Source organism: Rhopilema esculentum, chromosome 20 (genome assembly GCF_057945365.1).
Source record: "Rhopilema esculentum isolate cy_ngs chromosome 20, ASM5794536v1, whole genome shotgun sequence".
NCBI classification, from domain to species: domain Eukaryota; kingdom Metazoa; phylum Cnidaria; class Scyphozoa; order Rhizostomeae; family Rhizostomatidae; genus Rhopilema; species Rhopilema esculentum.
The window spans coordinates 11,667,132-11,686,157 of NC_142834.1; the positions used below are offsets into that span (position 1 = coordinate 11,667,132).

Here is a 19,026-nt window from a genome sequence, read left to right on the forward strand (position 1 = left end):
GTATTCGTTGGCTGGGTGTAGATTTTCATTTGCCAGAACTTCTCTGAAAATACATTGAATCTCATATTGCCTTTCTACTGACTTCATGGGCGTTCCTTGACTTAACATATTATTTGCTGCCGTTAAATTTGCAGTGATGTTATTCACTTTTGCTTGTTTAATTGTAGCATCGATAATGATGGCGTATGAATTAAAATTTTCATATTCATTTGTTGCCTCCATCTCTTCTTCAACATTTACCTGCATAAAGCGGGCAGCGAAACTGCGTGCATCTTAAGAATTCAGGCTTCTCTAGAGCATTCGATTTGAACAGGAGAAGCCTAAAAAAATCAAACTCCCAACATTGTATTAATATTTTGTATGTGGGATTTGTATGTGAGAGTTTCTTAGGTTCTCCAGAAGGCAATAGTTTAATTTTCTGAGGCAAGGTATAAAAGCCATTATAGTTGAGATTAAATTTTTTCAGCAAAATATGTTGCTACTTTTATTATATTTTAGGCCACAAATTCGCACCCTGAACAGTTCGCACCAATTCACAGTAGAAATAAGAATTGAGATAAAGGAAAAAATACGCTATATTTGATTTAATTTTTATTGAGATTTCGTACTCAAGACTTCAAGAGGGTGTAACGAAATGTTATTGAAATAGACGTCTGTTGTGATTTACATTCACTATAATATCAAGGTTTTGAAGAATAAAGGACAGACTCTGATCTTTGCATTCTAAATCATGAGGCTTCCAATGGTTTCTTTCTAATTTTTCTTTGCACGATCTAGTTTAAAATCAAGTCTAACTGCTTAACAAGTTTATACCTGTATGGCGGTTTGTCTGTACTTCGTCCACAGAGTCGATGACTTCGTCGACTTTGTCTGGAATATGACGTCATAGTTCATCAAGTCAAGTCTATATGTTGGAACGAGGCCCCGTTCTGTTTTCAATTTTAGTTGTAATGGCGGTGAAAACGGATGGAAGCCATGGAGAGAAATTGAAGAAATTCCTTGCAGAAACTTCAGCCGATGAGAATATTGCAAGGTATTACTTAGAAAGTGAAAAATGGAACTTAGAAACTGCTCTTGCTGGGTTCAAACAAATGAAACTTGAAGAAGAGCAGAGATCTGTGAGTAGGTCTTCAGGTGGCAAAGGCAATGGTGATAGGCCTAAACACACAGAAAAAAGTGATCGTATTGGACCTTTGCGTCGAGGCCTTTCCATGGCAAACTCAGAATTGGTTGCAAATGCTCGGCTAGAGATGGAAAATAACGGAAAGGCAGATGGAAAAAGTCAATCGGATCTACCTCAGACTACTCGTACTTTCATTTTACCAAATATTACTGTGGTTAAGGATCCAGAACTTGTCGAAGCACTAAAAAAAGACTTGATCGACAAAGCAACATATCAATCGTTAACAAAAGCAGGTAAACATTTAACGCATTATAGAACATCAAAGTAATTGTTACTTATTTTTGGAAGGTTGCTCTAAAAGAGAAATATCCTCGTCACCAGACACAGAGGAGTGTGAAAACATAAATTACATCCGTGTGACGGTAAACAACGCCGAAACAGGTAGGCAACCAATAATAAAGCTACAAAACATACACAGCCTGGGTCATGTTATATATAGAAAACTGAAGATTATAATTAGGAGTTAAGCTTGGAAAAACATAGTGATATGAGCATGACTTTGCTTCAAAACATTTTTTGTACTTATTACAGACTTTTTGCAATAGTTTTAGACATGTTTTGTTTGATGCATTCAACCATCAATTTATTCTCTTGTATGGTATTTCAATTTAATGTAGATGTAAAGTACTGCTTCCGTATATAATCAAGTTCTTGAAACATTCATGTTCAAAATAATTTTCCCTTATCACTGGACGCTTTATTGGCAATCAGTAAATAAATAAAAAATATTTTTTATACATATCATTTTGCTGTTTATTGTTATCCAAAAGAAAAGTCTTTTGTGTATCTATGCTTTTTGGTAAGCTTTATGCACATAAAGTTTAGTTTAACATACTTGGTTTTATCATTGGAAGTTAATAATTAATGACAACTGACACACCCTGGTACTAAGATAGCAATTTAAAACCATTGCATTAACTTCGTTTTATTTTTAGAGATATACAGACTTTAAAGTCATGTTTTGGAAAACAAATTATTAAAAGCAGAAAACTTGCACCTGCTTGCAGATGTAGTCATAGGGGTGTTTTTATTACCTTCAACTTTTCAATACCAAATTAGTTTTAAGATTATTGAAGTCAATTTTAATTGTGGTGATCTAATCTTGGCATAATATCGGCAGCATTTTAGATGTAGATTGTAGAATTGTTATGAAATACATTCCTATTTGTTGACAAAACATTCTTACCATTAAAATTATTGTATAGACATTGAATATTCTTATGACTGGCTACTTTTACATTGTATGTATCTTTTGCTAGGAGTTCTAAATTGGTGGTCAAATGGAAATGTGTCAGCATGTAGAAAATTGTTCCCAATGTCAACAGTTGGTGATGGAAACTGCTTGTTGCATGCTGTTTCTCTAGGAATGTGGGGATTTCATGATAGGTTACTAACACTGAGAAGGGCTCTTTACCACTCACTGACAAGTGAATCTGCCAAAGGAGCTCTGAGGCGAAGGTTTGTGATTAGCAAGCATTTTTGATCAAGCATTGAAAAGTTATTTTTTATTTATGCTAAATTTCATTTTCTTGTGCTGTATTTTAATTCAAAGTGAGCTCATACCCCAAAGTTCAATAACAGAAAACTAGCATGATACCTGCAGTGGCACATGTGCTCAAACTTAAGTTGGAAAGTAGGGGAGCCAAGGTCAGATTAAAAGCAAGATCAAAATGTTTTGCAAATAAAGCTCTATCGAGTTGCAATAAAGTGGGGACCATGGCCCCTGCCCTCATTATTGGAGGCCCTGAGGGAAAGCTTGTCCTTCAAGAGAAGGGGGATGGCCAATTGCTTTGAGGCTAGTGCAAACTATAATTGTTATTACTGTATCAGTTTAACAATAAATTTTCTTTCCTTCTCTTTTTCTTTTTCTTCCTCACTATTTCCCCTACCCTTATACTCTGGTTGTTTTTGTTGTAAATTTATTTTTATTCGATATAAAAACAATAGCTAACAATACATACATAAATATACAATGTTAACTAATCAAAATCGAACATAGCTACCAATTAATTTTTTTCCTTGTTTCTCAATATTACCTGGGAGCATTCATATTTCATTTCTGTGGCATCTAAGAGTTTTACATTCTTTAGTCCTAGTGGTCAAGCTTCTACTCTTCATACATTGTCTCGATCATGGTATTATGATCTTGGTTTTTAACAGTGAGGCTCGAACTCACGACCCCTGACTTTGTACGTCAAGTGCTCTACCGCTGAGCTATTGGGTTGTGCTTTCAAGCCAACACCCAAGGCCAAGTCATTCACTCGCACTGCCCCTCTCTTTTACCAGTTACACAGGGGAGCCAACGCAGCTCCATCACAAAGTGCAGAGGACCTGAAGAGTGAGAGAGGACTGCCCACACCAGGAGAGCCATCACAGCCCCAACACTAGATAGGGTTGAAGGAAAGTCTACAGGCAACAGAATTTTAAAGATAATTAATAGAATGTGATCTTGGTTTTCTTCTATCATAGTAGATCCCATCAGCCTCCTTCCACACTGCTTTTACATTCACTCAACAGCCTCCCTCTGATCCACTTTCCCATTGACGGTATTTGACCTACAAGTATTTGATTACTTCAACTTGCTTCCAATGCAATACCATTCTTGTAACAATTGAGTCAGATAAACCACAAAATTAGTATTGTACTTCTTTGAGAGAGAATCCAATTCAAATTTACTATAGTTAGAATGTTAATTTAGTTTGAAAGTTATTTCGTTTCATTTCTTTCCTAAGAAGCCAGCCAACTCTTGTCATTTCTCATTTTCTTATGATCTGGTCGCAAATGCTCAGACCTTATTGTTTCACGTGGGTGATCCCCCTCCCTCCAACGCCCTGACTTAATTATTGACCGCTCTCGCAGATTTCATTACATTCTTCTCTCTAGATATCATTACATCAAATAGTTTTTTTACAAATCGGCAGTAGGCTAGGCAATCATGGGCAGTTGATACTTTTATACCCCCTGAGGCCCTAAAGGGCTTCTCCTCTAACAAGTCCACACAGGCCCTTGTGAGAATTTCTTCACGTAAGGACCTTCAAATACTATTAACAAATAAAAACTCATGTCTGTTTTATAAAATATGTTATAAGGTTGGATCATCTTGGATTCATCGTTATGAATATTATTGATAAAAATGTTTTTAGGACAGTTTTTCATATCTCGTCGATTTTAAGCTATTTACCTTTAAGTTTAGGATTTAATTTGTAACAATAAACTGGAATGTTCTCGATCTGTTTATTTTCATTATTCTTTTACTATGTTTCATTCCTTGTTATGAGTTTCTCTGACGAAAATAAATTTATTTTGAGAGTTCTTATTATTTCTTCAAACGATTCAGTAAACATTCCCGTTCTTTTTATGGATTCTATTCAGCACTGTTGAGAGTAGTGTCAATGGTTTGCTATTTCTGATATGGATTATGGTTTCAAGTTTACATTCGAAGAGTATGGAAGCAGCTGTCTCTCAATACTTGCCTCAAAACATAACCTATGTACTTCCTTAAACATGTTAATCGCGCAGAAGACCAATCTAGCAGTTACGTCATTACCCTTATAAACCTACAATGTTTCACTGTAAAACAGCAGAGGCCGAACTTATCCCGGACTGTCGTAGTCACGGGCCCTTAAAAGTCTCTGATTCGTCCCTGTTTACTCTAATAAACCGCAATTGCATCTTTCTCATAAAACATTTCTCCCAAAGATACCTGAATGCCGAAATAGTAACTTTTACAGGGGACTATGAACGCAAAGCCTGATGGATAATTAATTTTTTTTTGGGGAAAATGAAGCATGTGAATCTTAAAGCTGTGACTTTCATTCCACAACCAAACTTGCATAGTTCCAGTGGATGGATTTAGAAAGGAACCTCTTTCATTTTGCTCTCTCTTTTTTCCTCTATCATTATAAACGCATGATACCAAGCACTCAGTAGACGGTGTTTGTAACTTCCCTCGGCAGGGGATCATTTAACTATGTAAGTATTGAGTAGTGTACCAAATTAGCTATGTTTATAACACTGCTCTATTACGTCACTCTAATGCTGGAACTGTAATGTTTATCTAGATGGATGTTTCAGCAGTGGAAGCTGAACATGGAGGCGGGTGGACTGTGTTTTACGCCCGACGAATGGAGGGAAGAGTGGGAAGGTATTGTGCGATTGGCATCTGATAAACCACGTGGTCAGAAGAAAGCACCACTTACACCTCGAAAGATAAGCAAACAGTACTCGATTGCAACAAGCTCAATACACGATGAGTTGCTTAAACGGACAGACTCAGAAGGCTCAGACAGTTTCGATAGCTTGGAAGAGTTTCATGTGCTTGCACTTGCCCATGTATTGAAAAGACCAATTATTGTCATATCAGACACCATGTTACGTGATCTAGAAGGTCAACCCTTGCAGCCTATACATTTTGGTGGCATATACTTGCCTATTGAGTGTGATCCAGCCAAATGCTACAAGTACCCGCTTGTCCTAGGTTATGATTCCGGTCACTTTGCTGCCCTTGTACCGGCTGAAGGCGAAGACGTTGGTTCAAATAAGATAACCTTGTCTTCAAGTGTCCCTCTCATTAACTCTGATATCGATCTCCTGCCTCTTCAGTTTATTACCGATCCTGGCGAAACGTGGTTGTTGACATCAGATGATTCGAAGAAAAAGAAGCTCCCCGAATTGTCGAAACAAGAAAAGCTTCATATTCTTTCGAAATATCTTCATATAATAAAAGTAACCCGCCCAAATGAAAGGCAGTCGATTCTTCCAGCTTTTCAAGCCAATGCACCTGAGGAGTTTGAGCTGGACGCAAGTGACCTAGGAAGCTTTTTCCGTAAAAAGTCAAAGGAAGGCAAGCAGATAATTTCGAAGGCGTTCGAAAACATCACCACTTTGATGTCAGGTCATTCAAATCTTAGTAAGAGCAAAACGTCGCCAAAACTAATGAGGAAGGTCTCATACAAGCCATTATATGCAGCAAAGCTTGATCTGGTAAACAGGCCAAAGTATTTTGATGATATGATCAACAATTACATAGAAGGTGCAAGAAAAAGATTGCAGGAACAAAAGAATACACAGAAAGCTGTACCATCCCGTATGCAATGTGCAACGCCCGGATGCACTTTCTACGGTTCTCCCGAAAGCAACTACCTTTGTTCCAAATGCTACGGTTACCAACAAGAGATGTCCAGGGTACATAAAAGTATGCCCGTTTTGCGGGAAGAGCGGCCTCCAATGTTAAGGCAGGCTCAACGTCAGCTTTCCAATCCGGAAAATGCGAAGAATTCGGAAGATCTACTTCTAAACTTCCACGACCGAACTTTCTCAGATTCTTTCAGACCGGCTACTGCCCCGCCACCGGAAAATTTGATCGGTACGAGCAGTCCTTTTGGTGTGAGCACAAGTTTGGATGACCTTCCTGAACGGATTAATTTACCTGCAACGGCCCCGTTTCCTTCATTAGACACAACTTCCAACGTTGGCAGCCTGACAGAGCAAAGACAGGGCACAGTGATAGATGCAAACAAAGCGAAATTACCAGAGAGGCTACCATCATACGAATCGAAAATATCACAATCTAATTACAATATTGACTCATTGAACAAAGAACCGAAGTTGCAGCAGAAACAACAGCAACAACCAAATACCACTACTCGCAGCTTTTACCGAAGAGAACTTGCTCAGTTCGATCCAGTTATAAATCCAAATATTAAACCATTTTCCTTTGAAAGGTTTTGTAGAAATGTTGGTTGCAAAATATTTGGTTCAAACGAATACGACGGATTCTGTTACTCATGCTATTCAAGAATTCACCAGGAAGGTGGTTATGTGTAAATATATCTGTTATGGGAATGAGTGGTAATTACTTCGTTAAAAGTTCAGCCAGAAATCCAATTTTACAGAGACAGTGGTGGGTATAAACAGGACTGTTGCGGGTAGTTTCTTGTGTAGTTAAACTGTTAAATTGAGCAACGATGCTCCTTCTCACAATAAGGTGTCCGTAGTCTAGCTGTAGGATCACTTCTGCATGGCGTTAACTGTAATGAAGCATATTTGAGAATAAACTGTTCGCCCGTTGCTTGCAGGTGTCCGCCTAAAGTTGGTATCTGCTTTGAGGCGGTGTCCCTTAATAAAGGTGACACAGGTTGTTGTTATGTTCCAGCCTATAATCGGTCGAAAGGGTGGCCCTGTAATCGGTACGATTTTCTTTTGATAATAAAATCTCTTATGTCGGAGACAAGTTTTGAGGGATAATGAGGAATGATACCAAATCTTGCAATAACCTTCAAAAATGATTTATAATTTGAAATTAGCTCTCCTATCCTACTTACCCTGGTTGCCTGAGCCTCAAAGATAATTCCTTTCTCTCGTCCTTCATCCTCTTTGAGGTTCTAGCACCCAGGGTATACCATACTAGACACTTGAATTTCTAGCTAATATAGAGGCTCTTTGTCAAATAGAGAAAGAATCAAACGTGGCTGTTATTAATTGTTATGTCTATGTCTCGATCATGTTGCAGTGATGCCATGGTTTATTTTCTTAGTTGATGGTCGTATATGGTTTTGTATTTGTGTTTACGTTGATATTCTTATAGATGTTTAAGGTTGATATTTAAGTTTATATAGAATTGCTCTTCTAGTGTGAACGGAAATGATCATAAGGACATAATTTAATATTTCTTATGATTTATATATAGCGTTGATTTTGGGTATTTACAGAAACGATTGCTCAGCTGCATTCGAATGATATCATATGTTGACTCTCTCTTTGGGACTTCTTCTAGTTTATGCTGAGAATTTGCTCTAAAGAGTTCCTCATGGATCCTGCTTCGATCCTATACTGTTCACTGTGTAGGCTGATCATTCTGAGCGTTGTTTAGGGCCTATCTTCAGCAAACATATTGTTTTAAGGTAGTCTTAGAAGGTTAGATACAAAATGTTAACAGTTGCAGAAAAATATTTTATAAAGTATAAAGTATTTTACCCGAAAAAAGGAGTTTTATGCAATTCTTGAAGTTACAATGAAAGAAATCATAAGGAAACGTTAAAATATTTATCTTGGTAAGAATTCAGTTTTTTATCCTTAGAACAATGAATTCCAGATCCTATGATTCGAGTTTTAGTACTCTTTGTAAAAGTACCCTTGTTATTTTAGTCGAGAGAACATATTTCCCCATTTATAATGAAAACTGCTGTAAACTTGTCGTTTTTAATGTGCTTCCAGTTTTTTGTTGCCTATGGCATTTTAGATTCCTACAAGAAATAGCGTATCTAGTATGTATAAGTGCAAACATACTTCAATGTGATTTTGACCAAAATTGATACTTTATCAATACTTCCTTAGTTAGAATTTGCAGACCTTTTCACTCAAAGTTATCGCACTCGATAATATAAAGACAGGCATGTCAAAATGCTAGCTTGGTTGACGTGAAGAAGTGATCATTTTTAAGAGAAAACTGACTGTTCAGGATGTTTTGTGTTGTATAAAGCCCCGGCCAAATCAGTGCTGCATTTCGTCCGACAATTCCCAACATTGTCATTAGAAGTCTTGTTGGACATTGTTGGACATTGTTGGATGTTGGGGTGGCCAAGGCAGCACAACATTTCATCAAGCACTTGTCTTTTTATCCACCACAACAACTACAGAGTCTAATTCCATTCACTCAAGCCTATGCTAAAAACTGAGCATGGTAACTCAATAACAAGCAAAGCAAAAAGCAATTATTTAAACAATTATTAAACTCTAGATTCTAGCTCTCTAAACAAGAACATTGCTTTCGTACATCTTGAATTTTCGAAAGAAATTTCGTGGTATTAATGCAGATTATAAGACCAGAATAACGCTTCCTCGGATACAGAATAACTTTAAGCAGTCAATTTTTTCTATAAACATACACTCAATGTTCCCCCGTCTCACAATTTTTTTATAGGGTTAGTTTAATTACTAATTGAGAAGATATTTTTGGTCTTTAAAAACGACGCGACGCAAACAAGGAAACATTCCTCCAAATTCTGGAACTTGCTGTGCTTTTTTATGGTAAACAGATTAAAAGGAAATCATTTTGATTGACTGAACTTTGGAATATTTATTCCAGCCATGCATTCAATTGGATTATTCAATTTAATCACAAGAAACTCTCCTTTCTAGGGCGATTTATTGTATGAAGAAAATGCATTTCTAAATAGAAAATACGTACGACTCTCTGTCACTCCATATTGATTCATCAACATGTATTATCTTTCTTGATCATTTTACAAGAGCTGTTATCTCGACAACATATGGGCCATGATACACTGCTTCCTCGTGGCTACATTCTTTGTCCATTGTAAAACAAACCACATTTGGTGAATCTAGAACCTACACCAATGAAAATAGATCTCTGTTCTGTTTCGTTAACCAAAATTTTTCTGGCGTGCAGATGTTACCTCTTTCCAATTCTTTTGCAGTTCACCAAATTTTGAATGTAGCTAAATCATTTTTACTGATACATGGATATAACTTCGTCCTTCTAAATACATACAAGAATTTTGCACATTCTGGGCCAAAATGGATTGAAACCAACTGAAAAGCTTTGTTAAGGAGAGCAAAGCGAGCGTAGCTGTCATTTATTTGTAGTCATTTGAAAAACCAATAAACTTCAATAATTCTCATAGCTCTCTCTGCTTATTTTTCTCAAATGTTCTTCAAAAGTCGAATTTTGCGATCATAACTATTAGTTATCAAATTCCTTAGGGTTTGGCACGATCATTTGACAAAGCAACTTTAATATTTGGAAATGGTGGCAAAATTTTTGCATCAGTGCTTCCGTTGCAAAAAGAATTACAGCGTTTGTATGGGCACTAAACCAATCTGATCATTCAAAATAGCCTATAAGAACACTCAAATGTCGATAGAAACAGATATTCGATAGAAGATCTCTCTCTGACTCTGAGTTGGGTGCAAAATTTAATTACCCTAGCGACAACTCTGATTTCTTTTTTTGATGGCCATAAAACGTAGCACTTGAAATCCCGAAACATGAAAAATGCAGCCTCAGTCTTATCAGTTGCTATTCCAGAAGAAAGGCCTAAATCAGGTTCAACAAAATAAGCCCAAGTATTGATCCTTGTAGAGCCTCAACGGATTTTACGCAATTGCAACCTTCTTTTTGCCTATTTGCTTGACTTTTAGTAAACATCTGACAGATAAATACAAGCTTCAATTTTTTTCCTCAGAAGTGAACGTAAATCAACGCGTGTATGATAAGTCCTACAGTTTAATGAAGCGTAGGATGGTGGAGAAAGTTTAATCTGGTGAATTCTGTTGTTGCCTGTACGGTTACACACAATTGTAAAGCTCTTTTGCATTTCCGTGACCCATGCGGGTTTGACGTTGATGCCTTCATAATGCTTTCTTCAGCTGCATTGGAAGCATATCAGAGATAATGAATTGATAGAATTATAGAAGGATGTTTGCCTCACTGGACATGACCATGTTTTTCTTTTACAGTAAAGAAGGATTTTTTTCTTGAAAATTGTAACTAAAGATTTATTCGATAGCCAAACCATATAAGATAGCCTTTTTGTGAATTTAAGCCCCCTCCTTTGAAAGAAGGGTTTTTGTACAGCCGAAGCAGAAGCATCCCAAGCAACAAATATAAGTCCATTCTCTTTTGCCTAAACAAGCCTATTCATCCATAAACATTGGTGTATCAAAAAACTCTCAGTTTCCAGTTTTTGTTTGCTCAAGAGCAAAGTTTGGTAACTTTTTGCGTCTTAAATGCCCCCTTAGTTTTGACTCGATAATCTTACGAAATTCCTTTGGTTAGCCGAAAAGGTACCCAGCATATCGAAATACCGAAAAGGTTTTCAGCCTAGTAAGAAACAAAAGTAGTATTTCATGCGACCAAATTTGGCATCATGTCCTTTATTAAGCCCTATTAATGCCCCATTAAAGTTGTTAATCATATCCTGATGATCTTTGAATTTAGTGATTTATAGGGCCCCTAAAGTTTATGTCTTTGGAGGAAAAGATGATAATTGTGGTATTCTTCCATGAAAAGGCAAAGTTAAGTTGAGAGGGGGATTGATGTTCTGTTTCTAAATGGTCAATATACAGTGGGTCCACAAAGATGAGGGGACATGTGTGCTTTGCAGTTCCATTTTAAAATAACTGACTTTCTTTCAACCTTGTCTTAGTGGCTCACTTAAACTGAACCAAACTTATGTTTCTTAACTTATGTTTGTTACCATGATAACTGAAGTCTGATCATATAACCTGATTAAAGAAGTACTTTAACCTGGAAAGTGCATTTGCTTGGATTATCTGAACTGGAATTTTCTTATAATTTACTTAAGTTCACTTATAATTGTAGTCCAATGTGTGTAACAGATCATTTTCCGTTGATTCATGTTTTTTGTACAACATGCATGTCTTTCAAAGTTTGAATTGATGACAGTTTCGAGTCTTTTAAAACAATTAATATTTTTGGTTAAAAGTTGAATGATGCTCTTTCGAAAAATACATCAAACAAAAGTCATCTCTAGTTGATAAACAGAGCTAAATTTGCTCGATACAATACTAAAGAAAGTGCCCATATTTAGAATTCGCGTTTTGTGTATAATTGTTACAAATAACAATTTTAATTTTTCAAAGCTACCAACGTCAAATTAATATTATCATTCAGCTTGAGTTGCTCACCTGGAGGTCAGAAGGTAGGGGGAGTAGGATCTCACGATAATGGAGAAGGCCAATACTATATTTGGGAGAAAAGGTATTCTAGTACAGCTGTAACCTTTGCTTGCCATTGTATAGATGAAGCCACTTCAAAACCAGTCTGGAAACTAAAGGCTCACCCTCACTCGCAATTCCTTTCCCCCGTTCTTCATCCTGTGACTCTCTAAGGCTCTGGTACCCAGGGTAACACTCACTGATAGTTTTACAATGGGTGAAAAAAGGTTTCCTGAGCATTTTGGCAACTGTTTCTTCAAAATAACAGTTAAACACTGCTAACTTTTTAGAGGAACTTAATCAGATACAGACTGGTCCAAACCCTTTTCTCAGCTATGTTTTAACGTAAAATATATTTTTGGCTGCATTTCTAGTTCATTGTTTTCTTCCCCATAACAGCGTAAAAATCCTGTTTGTAGTGTGTGACATTTTACAATATAAAGATAGCCCTACTCAGAGCTATTTGTACTCAGATCAGTGGACCACTGAAACATCAAAACATCAAAGTAGGGAGGGGTGTATTGAGTTAAATCTGCTCAGATTTATTTGATATCTTTATGAATGAGACAGCGTCTTCTCCCTTTTTTCTTCGTTGTTTTTTTTAATTTTAAAAATGTGTAGAAATCAATTTGTCTAGTTAACTAACGTGTAACATGCTCGGTTTTTTTAAGGAAAGTGCCGGGAAAAAACAAGAAAAATATTCTGTTATTGCTTTTGTCGTTGCATCCAGATCTGAAGCTGCTTTTAATATAGTGACAGTGAGAGGTATGATTGAAACTTTCAGGTAAACTAAACTGTCTTCTTAAAAATTACGTGTTGCCATTTTCATGTATACCTGAAAGCTGTATTTAAATACATTAAACAAGGATTTCAGAATCAAATGGTCATGCGATGCTAAGTCAGCAGGGGACTACCGGACGAGGTAGTGGCATGTGATACGTACATTCCACGAACTGAAACGTGCAGAAGCGATTGCGTGAAAACGTAGAGCTATTTCTCGAAAAATATTTTAACAGCATGACTTTTTAAAGGAGTACTTTACAACATAATAGAGATTGCAGCGTTCTTCTTTTCCATCTAAAAACGATATAGCTCCAAACTTCCAGGAGAAGTAAAGACCATGGTTGTAGTGCTAGGGAGCTCACGGGGGCTGAATCTCCCTATTAATGATTTCCCCGACAAATAGCTCATTTTACTTTTGATATTTTTTTACACTTTTTTGCACAAGAGCCCTCTTGGTAATTTTGATACCATTACACCCCTGGTAAAAACTTCAGTGGGACTTACCGGCGAACCCCTGAGAGCTACTTACGACGAAAATTCCTTCACATTTCATGAATTATAAAGCCATCTACTAGATGTGTCGGTTTGATTATTTTGAATGCTTGTAGATACTGAAAAGGTTGTTTGTTTGCAAGAAATGATTAAGTTGATTGAAACAGCCACATTCAAACTGAGTTAATCAAAACGACATACATCTATTGCTTTGTTGTAGAACAATGTTTAAGTGCTCCTTCAATAAGGAGGGATAATAAAGCTATTTATGGAAGACTTAAATAGAGGCCATTATCTTTAATTGAAGTGTTTCTTGTCTACACAAACAGTCGTGTTTGATTTACATTAAAAGAAATTATCACAATCACATTGTTGATAATAACAATAAATTGAAAGGTTTGAAAATACACCTTTGAGGGGTTCTTGGCTTTAATGATGGATCAACTAAAAATTAATGTAAAGGGGATTGATGGGGGAGGTAGCCTGAACATTAAGTCCAGATAATCTCCAGCGCCAATGTCAAAACTCACAACCATTCAAAACTTTAGGGAACTGGTCACAGTGGTGTTGACAATACAGAGCAGAGATAAAAAGATAAAATTGGAAGGCAATTTTCCTCTGCTAGGCAAATTGATTCAGATTCCATATGCAAATTTCCAATTGTACATACAAATCTGTGTAAAGATACAATAATTCAATACAGAGCACACTGGATTAACAGTCTAGTTTTGCAATTTCCTTTGAAACTTCTGTCCTTTCAATTTCCTGATTACGGGGGTATGCCTGTTTGGTTCTTTTAATAAAGCCACAAATATAATTTGATCTTCCTGAATCAATCAAAATAAATATTGCACTTCTTAAGGATGTTTTCAATATTATGCTTATATCTTTAAAGTTTTAAACAAATCCAGTTTACTTTTTAAATAAATATGACCAAAATATATAATAATGTTTTCCCTAGCAGTATCTTACTTCTACATTTCCCTAACACTAAACAACTTATATTATTGCGATTCAATTAAGCTTTATATTATTCTCAATGCAACGCATCCAAAATTACAGCAAGTCTGAACAGACCCTATGATGTTCCATTCATTTGCTTTTTTATTATAATACTCAATGGTATTAGCAACACGTCCACCAACTGCATAAATTGTCCCATTCACAACAGCAACACCTGGATTTCTTCTACCGTTCTTCAATCGAGCAATATCTTGACACCATTTATCTTCACCTGGATTATAAACTTCAACTGAATCTGCGTATTGTTCAATATTATGGTTGCCTCCAATTGCATATAATTTACCATGTACAACAGCAATACCAAGACTCCATCTTGGTGTTTTTAATGAATCGATGACTTCCCATGTGTTATTCATAGGGTCATACCGCTCACATGACTTCAGTGACATCCAATTGTGATCTAGACCCCCAACTACATAGATCTTTCCTCCCAAAACCCCAACACCTGGGTAATATCTGGAATATCTCATTGGTGGTAAATCATGCCATTCTTGTTTCTCTGTATCAAAACATTTGCATGTTTTGGAACTGTTCCCTCCAATCAAGTACAAATTACCATCATATTCACATAGGCTGGCCCATTTACATTGTATCCCTGGACCTTCAGCTATACTACACCACTGAGCAACAATAGAATCATATTTAGACACCAAATTTTGGGATACAGAATAAATTTCATTGTTTGACACAACAACTCTGAAGTAATCTTCCACTGAAGCATGGCCAATGCTCATTGCTTTTAATGTTGTCCACTGCAAGGTGTCTAGGTTGAAGCATTGTACTGTCCCTAGCTTTTGCCCATTAGACCAGCCTCCAATGACATAAATGTCCTCACAGGCTGACCTAGGCCTGAACCTTGTTGCTTTTAGTTCCTGAGCCTTTACTAAATCCACTTCAGCTCTTTTTGATTGATAGAGAAGTGCCTCTCGAACAATTTGTTTCCCCAAGGCATAGTTCTTCATTAAGAATTTGACATTGACACTATCAGACAAGTAATTTGGTTTCATTAATGAAAACCTTAGTTCTGGTATAATTTGATTAAAGTCAACTTTCCGCTTCTCCAAATCGTAAAACAACCATTTCATCACCGTTTCCAGTAGAAATTCTTCAGAGGGAACTTTCAAATACTGGTTGGCAACCACCTGTTTCAAATGATCAGTTGGTAAAAGCAAAAACCCTTCTTCATGAGGGATCTCTGCAAAGTGCCATGATATAAAACGCAGTGCTTGCTGATCAAGTCCAACAAGTCCATAATACTTTGATAAAGAATACAATGCCATGCAATTTTGAAAGGACATGTTTCTTCGCATGTACGTCTCACAGTTTGTTACCAAATTATCCAGATGTAGTGAATTGGCTATACTTAGAACACCCTCCGCGTTGTCAGGAGTAATACACAGTTTTCCTGTGTAAAAATAGTTCACAATGTCTTCTAAAGCTTTTCCGTCCACACCTTGCATTTGAACAACTGGCAACGAAGCTTCCAGGAAGTCTGCAGTGAACATGGCTCTGAAATATGGGGAACATGCGGCCAAAACTGCCTTGTGAGCAGGCACTCTTACGTGTTCGGCTTCGAGGAAAACATCACAAAGTTCATTTGTCTCTCGGAATTCATTCAGAAGACAAAACGTAGCATCAAAATGCGATCTTTCCTCGATAAATATGGTTTCATATTTCATCTTTGCAGCAAGTATTTGATGTATATTCTACGCTGTGTAACATGAAAATAAAAAATTCACTAGAATCTAGTTCCTACTTCTTTGCAGATGTGTGGCCCATAATCTCACGTCTGTACTCAGAATGCGGAGGCGAAATGTTGTTGACTTGAATGAGAAACGCGCCTTTTGTTTCGGAATAAATCGGACACGCATGCGTTATCCGTTAAGCACCGACGGGCTTTGTTCTCTCTGACGGGGGTTCTCTCTCTGATCGTACCCCGTATAAAGACATTGTAGCTTTTCAAAGCTCTATATTGGCATTTTAGTTTGCATTTTAACAAGGCCTATAAATTCGGAAAACAATGATAATGTAAAAACACTATTAATCTTTTTGCGATTATTGTAAGAAAGGAATGTTGTGCCAGTTTCCGAACTAAACAGGAAACAAAATAAGTAAACAACTTTTAAGGTTGAATTGGGAAGTCGTGATAGAGATATTTCACACCAGGTCTTGATCTTCGCCTCCAAATGAGCAAATATCCGGATCATCTTCTAATGACAAATCAGAGCAATATTGCCGGAAATATGACATCCCAACTTACAAATCTAAAAGAAAACAGGTGTGAGGATGCTTCAATGTAAATGAATTTACTTTCCTGAATTTGTATCATGGGTTTTTAATCACGAAATGTTTAAAAATGCTCGTGAAGCCTGGTTCTTAATCTGTGTAGCAGGGATAGTAGCATTCCTGGGCCTAACATATAGAGTATACTTCTGACAGCCAAAAGCTTGGGGTTTATTTTTGCAATAAAATCAGTAAAAAGTATATTGTACCCATTTAGGCTTTTGAATTACTTTCCTATATAATTCTATTTAAGTATTGAAAGTTTTGAAACTTAACAAAGAAGCTCTGAAATTTAGGAAGCAAACCCCACGCTGCCTTGACTTACAACTAAATACTATCAAATGGATGGATTTGTAAGCAGTTTATGGCTCGATCTAATTAAAATTGAAATATTCTACATTATCATTCACTATATGCCAAGCATTGATAAGATCATTACAATACAGTTATTACTATAATAGAGAGAGGAAAACAAAGAAAGGGAAGAAAAAAAGGAACGAAAAACAACCAAAAAGGAAAAGAAGATCGGTATCAATTATGTAAAGGATCAATTATGTTGATTTAAGGGAAAAACAGTGAAAGCTCGAAAAACTTGCAAATGGAACATTTATGGGAAATGCAAACAAATGCGACTTAACTGCGGGTATAGCTATGATGAAACAGTTATGTAAACATTGGACAGAAACAACAATTGTAGAAATGGTAAAACGTGTACATTTGTTTAGAATGGTATAGGACAAATAATCTTCAATAGCTGGGGAGCCAAGTAACTGTGGAGTCAAGGGGGAGCCAAGTAAGTGGGAAGCCAAGTAACTAGGGAGTCCAACTTGGGGGCACCAAATTCCAACTTGTAGAGCAGCTTTAGATATTTTTAATCTCTCGGACCCCTTATATTGGGCAACAAACACAAAGTTCATGCTACCAACAATTTTTTCATGGGTCAAATATTCTCTAATAGCAGGGCCTAAAATAAGCGTGGATCTGACTCCCTTTGTGGAGTTGTAAATTAAAAATGTGGAACTGTAGATGTAGAATGTGTGGATTTGTAGATAGTGTATTTCTTTAAAAGTGCAGCATAAAATAGCAATCGAAACGCCTAAGGTAGAATTAGGAACATTTTTTCTTCAATGCGAAGTGAATTCCCAACTCCATTTTTCATGAGAAAATTGATATGAGAAATGTGCAATGGTTAATGAAAAAGCATTAAAAAACTTAAGAACTCGAAGCTTCAGTACACGCGGAGAAGAGTCAATTTCGTAATTGAACTAAGGTGTTTTAAACTGGAGAAGCGCTGGAAAGATTCCTCGCAAGGTTACAACAGCTGAACAGTAATAACCCTTTCGGTGGTATCTGGGAGGAAAGTTTGCGCTAACGAACCTATTAACAGCAGTTCTTATTGACTGCGAACCCGTCTTTGTTCTTTCTCATGGTGCTTTATCTTGTGTGATCAAAGCTAAATTTGTATTTTGTCTAACTCGGTTTTGTATTTTTATAGTAATTGATATCTTTCCTGAATCGTTATGTTTATGAATAAGGCCAGAAAGAAGTAAATATTTTCTGAAAGGGGTGTTTTCCTCTGTTTCAAAGGGTGTGGGCGTAAAGAGATTTAGGGGCAAGCCCCCTAGCTCCGTTTCAGCCACTCCCTTGTGGGCTGGTGCGTGGTGTCTGTGTTAAAAAACAAGACAGGGGTGAAGATCATGTTTTCAAACTACGTGAAAAGAGAATAAGAAGAGACAAGCACAATTTGTACATCAGCGAGAGAAGAGATTAATTGCCATCCGTAACGAGGTTTTCGTTTATAGTATCAAAACTTTTTGAAGAAAAGATTTAACGACAAGGGATTTGATGGGCTGAATGCAATTAAAACTTTCCATAAGCAAAAAGCTTTTGTCCCGGACAAAAATTTCATTAAATCATGCCTTAAAAACTTGAGAAATAAATGACTTAGATCATAGACATCTGAGACTTGTTTTCAGATAAATTCTACCATGCGCACAATGGCTCGGATCTCGCAGCAAACCCTAATTCTGCCGACGTAGAGAGACTGATTCCTATCCATAACAAGATAGAAGCAGGTGTGGAAAGCAGCATAGCTCCAGTAAAACTTAACAAATATATGAATGTTGCAATAAATATGCTTGATCTTGCAATCCGTGAACTACTGCAAAGATATGGCTCCAAAAAACCAGAAAACCAAAGTCTGGGAAGCAAGACCGATTTAAGGGGGTTTTTGAAGGTGAAAGGAAAGAAAAATAAATTCTGAGATCCGAACAAACCATGTAAAAGGGTTTCCTTTCAATAACTTTTTGCTCAAAAGTTAAGACATCACCATGAGTTGCTAATTTTATTATTTACCCAATCAATATAATGTAAAGAATCAGCTTTTGCTACTTATACTTCACTCATTTAAGGTGTAGCAAATCATTACTACATGAAGCTACCAGTATTATTTAGAGATAAATGGTCCCCTTTACAACTTGTCCAGAGGCTCTAAATTAAGGGCGAATTAGAACAATACATTAAGGAAAGGCAAAGAACCAAAGAAATAGAACCAATAGCAA

At 36.6% G+C, this 19,026-nt stretch overlaps 2 protein-coding genes across 2 annotated transcripts; one reads left to right on the top strand and one right to left on the bottom strand.

Moving 5' to 3' along the window:
- Positions 1-920: 920 nt before the first annotated feature.
- On the top strand, positions 921-7,886 carry LOC135687714 (OTU domain-containing protein 7B). Its single transcript, XM_065204354.2, has 3 exons — positions 921-1,416; positions 2,443-2,641; positions 5,245-7,886. Exons 1-3 carry the CDS (start codon positions 951-953, stop codon positions 7,007-7,009), a joined length of 2,430 nt encoding a protein of 809 aa, XP_065060426.2. The 5' UTR covers positions 921-950; the 3' UTR covers positions 7,010-7,886.
- Positions 7,887-13,439: 5,553 nt separating this feature from the next.
- On the bottom strand, positions 13,440-16,007 carry LOC135687716 (kelch-like protein 5). Its single transcript, XM_065204356.2, has one exon. The coding sequence runs from the start codon at positions 15,859-15,861 to the stop codon at positions 14,185-14,187; it is 1,677 nt and encodes a 558-aa protein (XP_065060428.1). The 5' UTR covers positions 15,862-16,007; the 3' UTR covers positions 13,440-14,184.
- Between the last annotated feature and the right edge of the window lie 3,019 nt (positions 16,008-19,026).

What these genes read in the sequence shown, in the direction of transcription:
- LOC135687716 (XM_065204356.2), bottom strand. Translation starts at nt 15,861, where the DNA reads ATGAAATATGAAACCATATTTATCGAGGAAAGATCGCATTTTGATGCT.
- LOC135687714 (XM_065204354.2), top strand. Translation starts at nt 951, where the DNA reads ATGGCGGTGAAAACGGATGGAAGCCATGGAGAGAAATTGAAGAAATTC. An exon ending in TCAATCGTTAACAAAAGCAG is followed by an intron (nt 1,417 to 2,442) that starts GTAAACATTTAA and finishes ATCTTTTGCTAG; the next exon opens with GAGTTCTAAATTGGTGGTCA. An exon ending in AAAGGAGCTCTGAGGCGAAG is followed by an intron (nt 2,642 to 5,244) that starts GTTTGTGATTAG and finishes ATGTTTATCTAG; the next exon opens with ATGGATGTTTCAGCAGTGGA.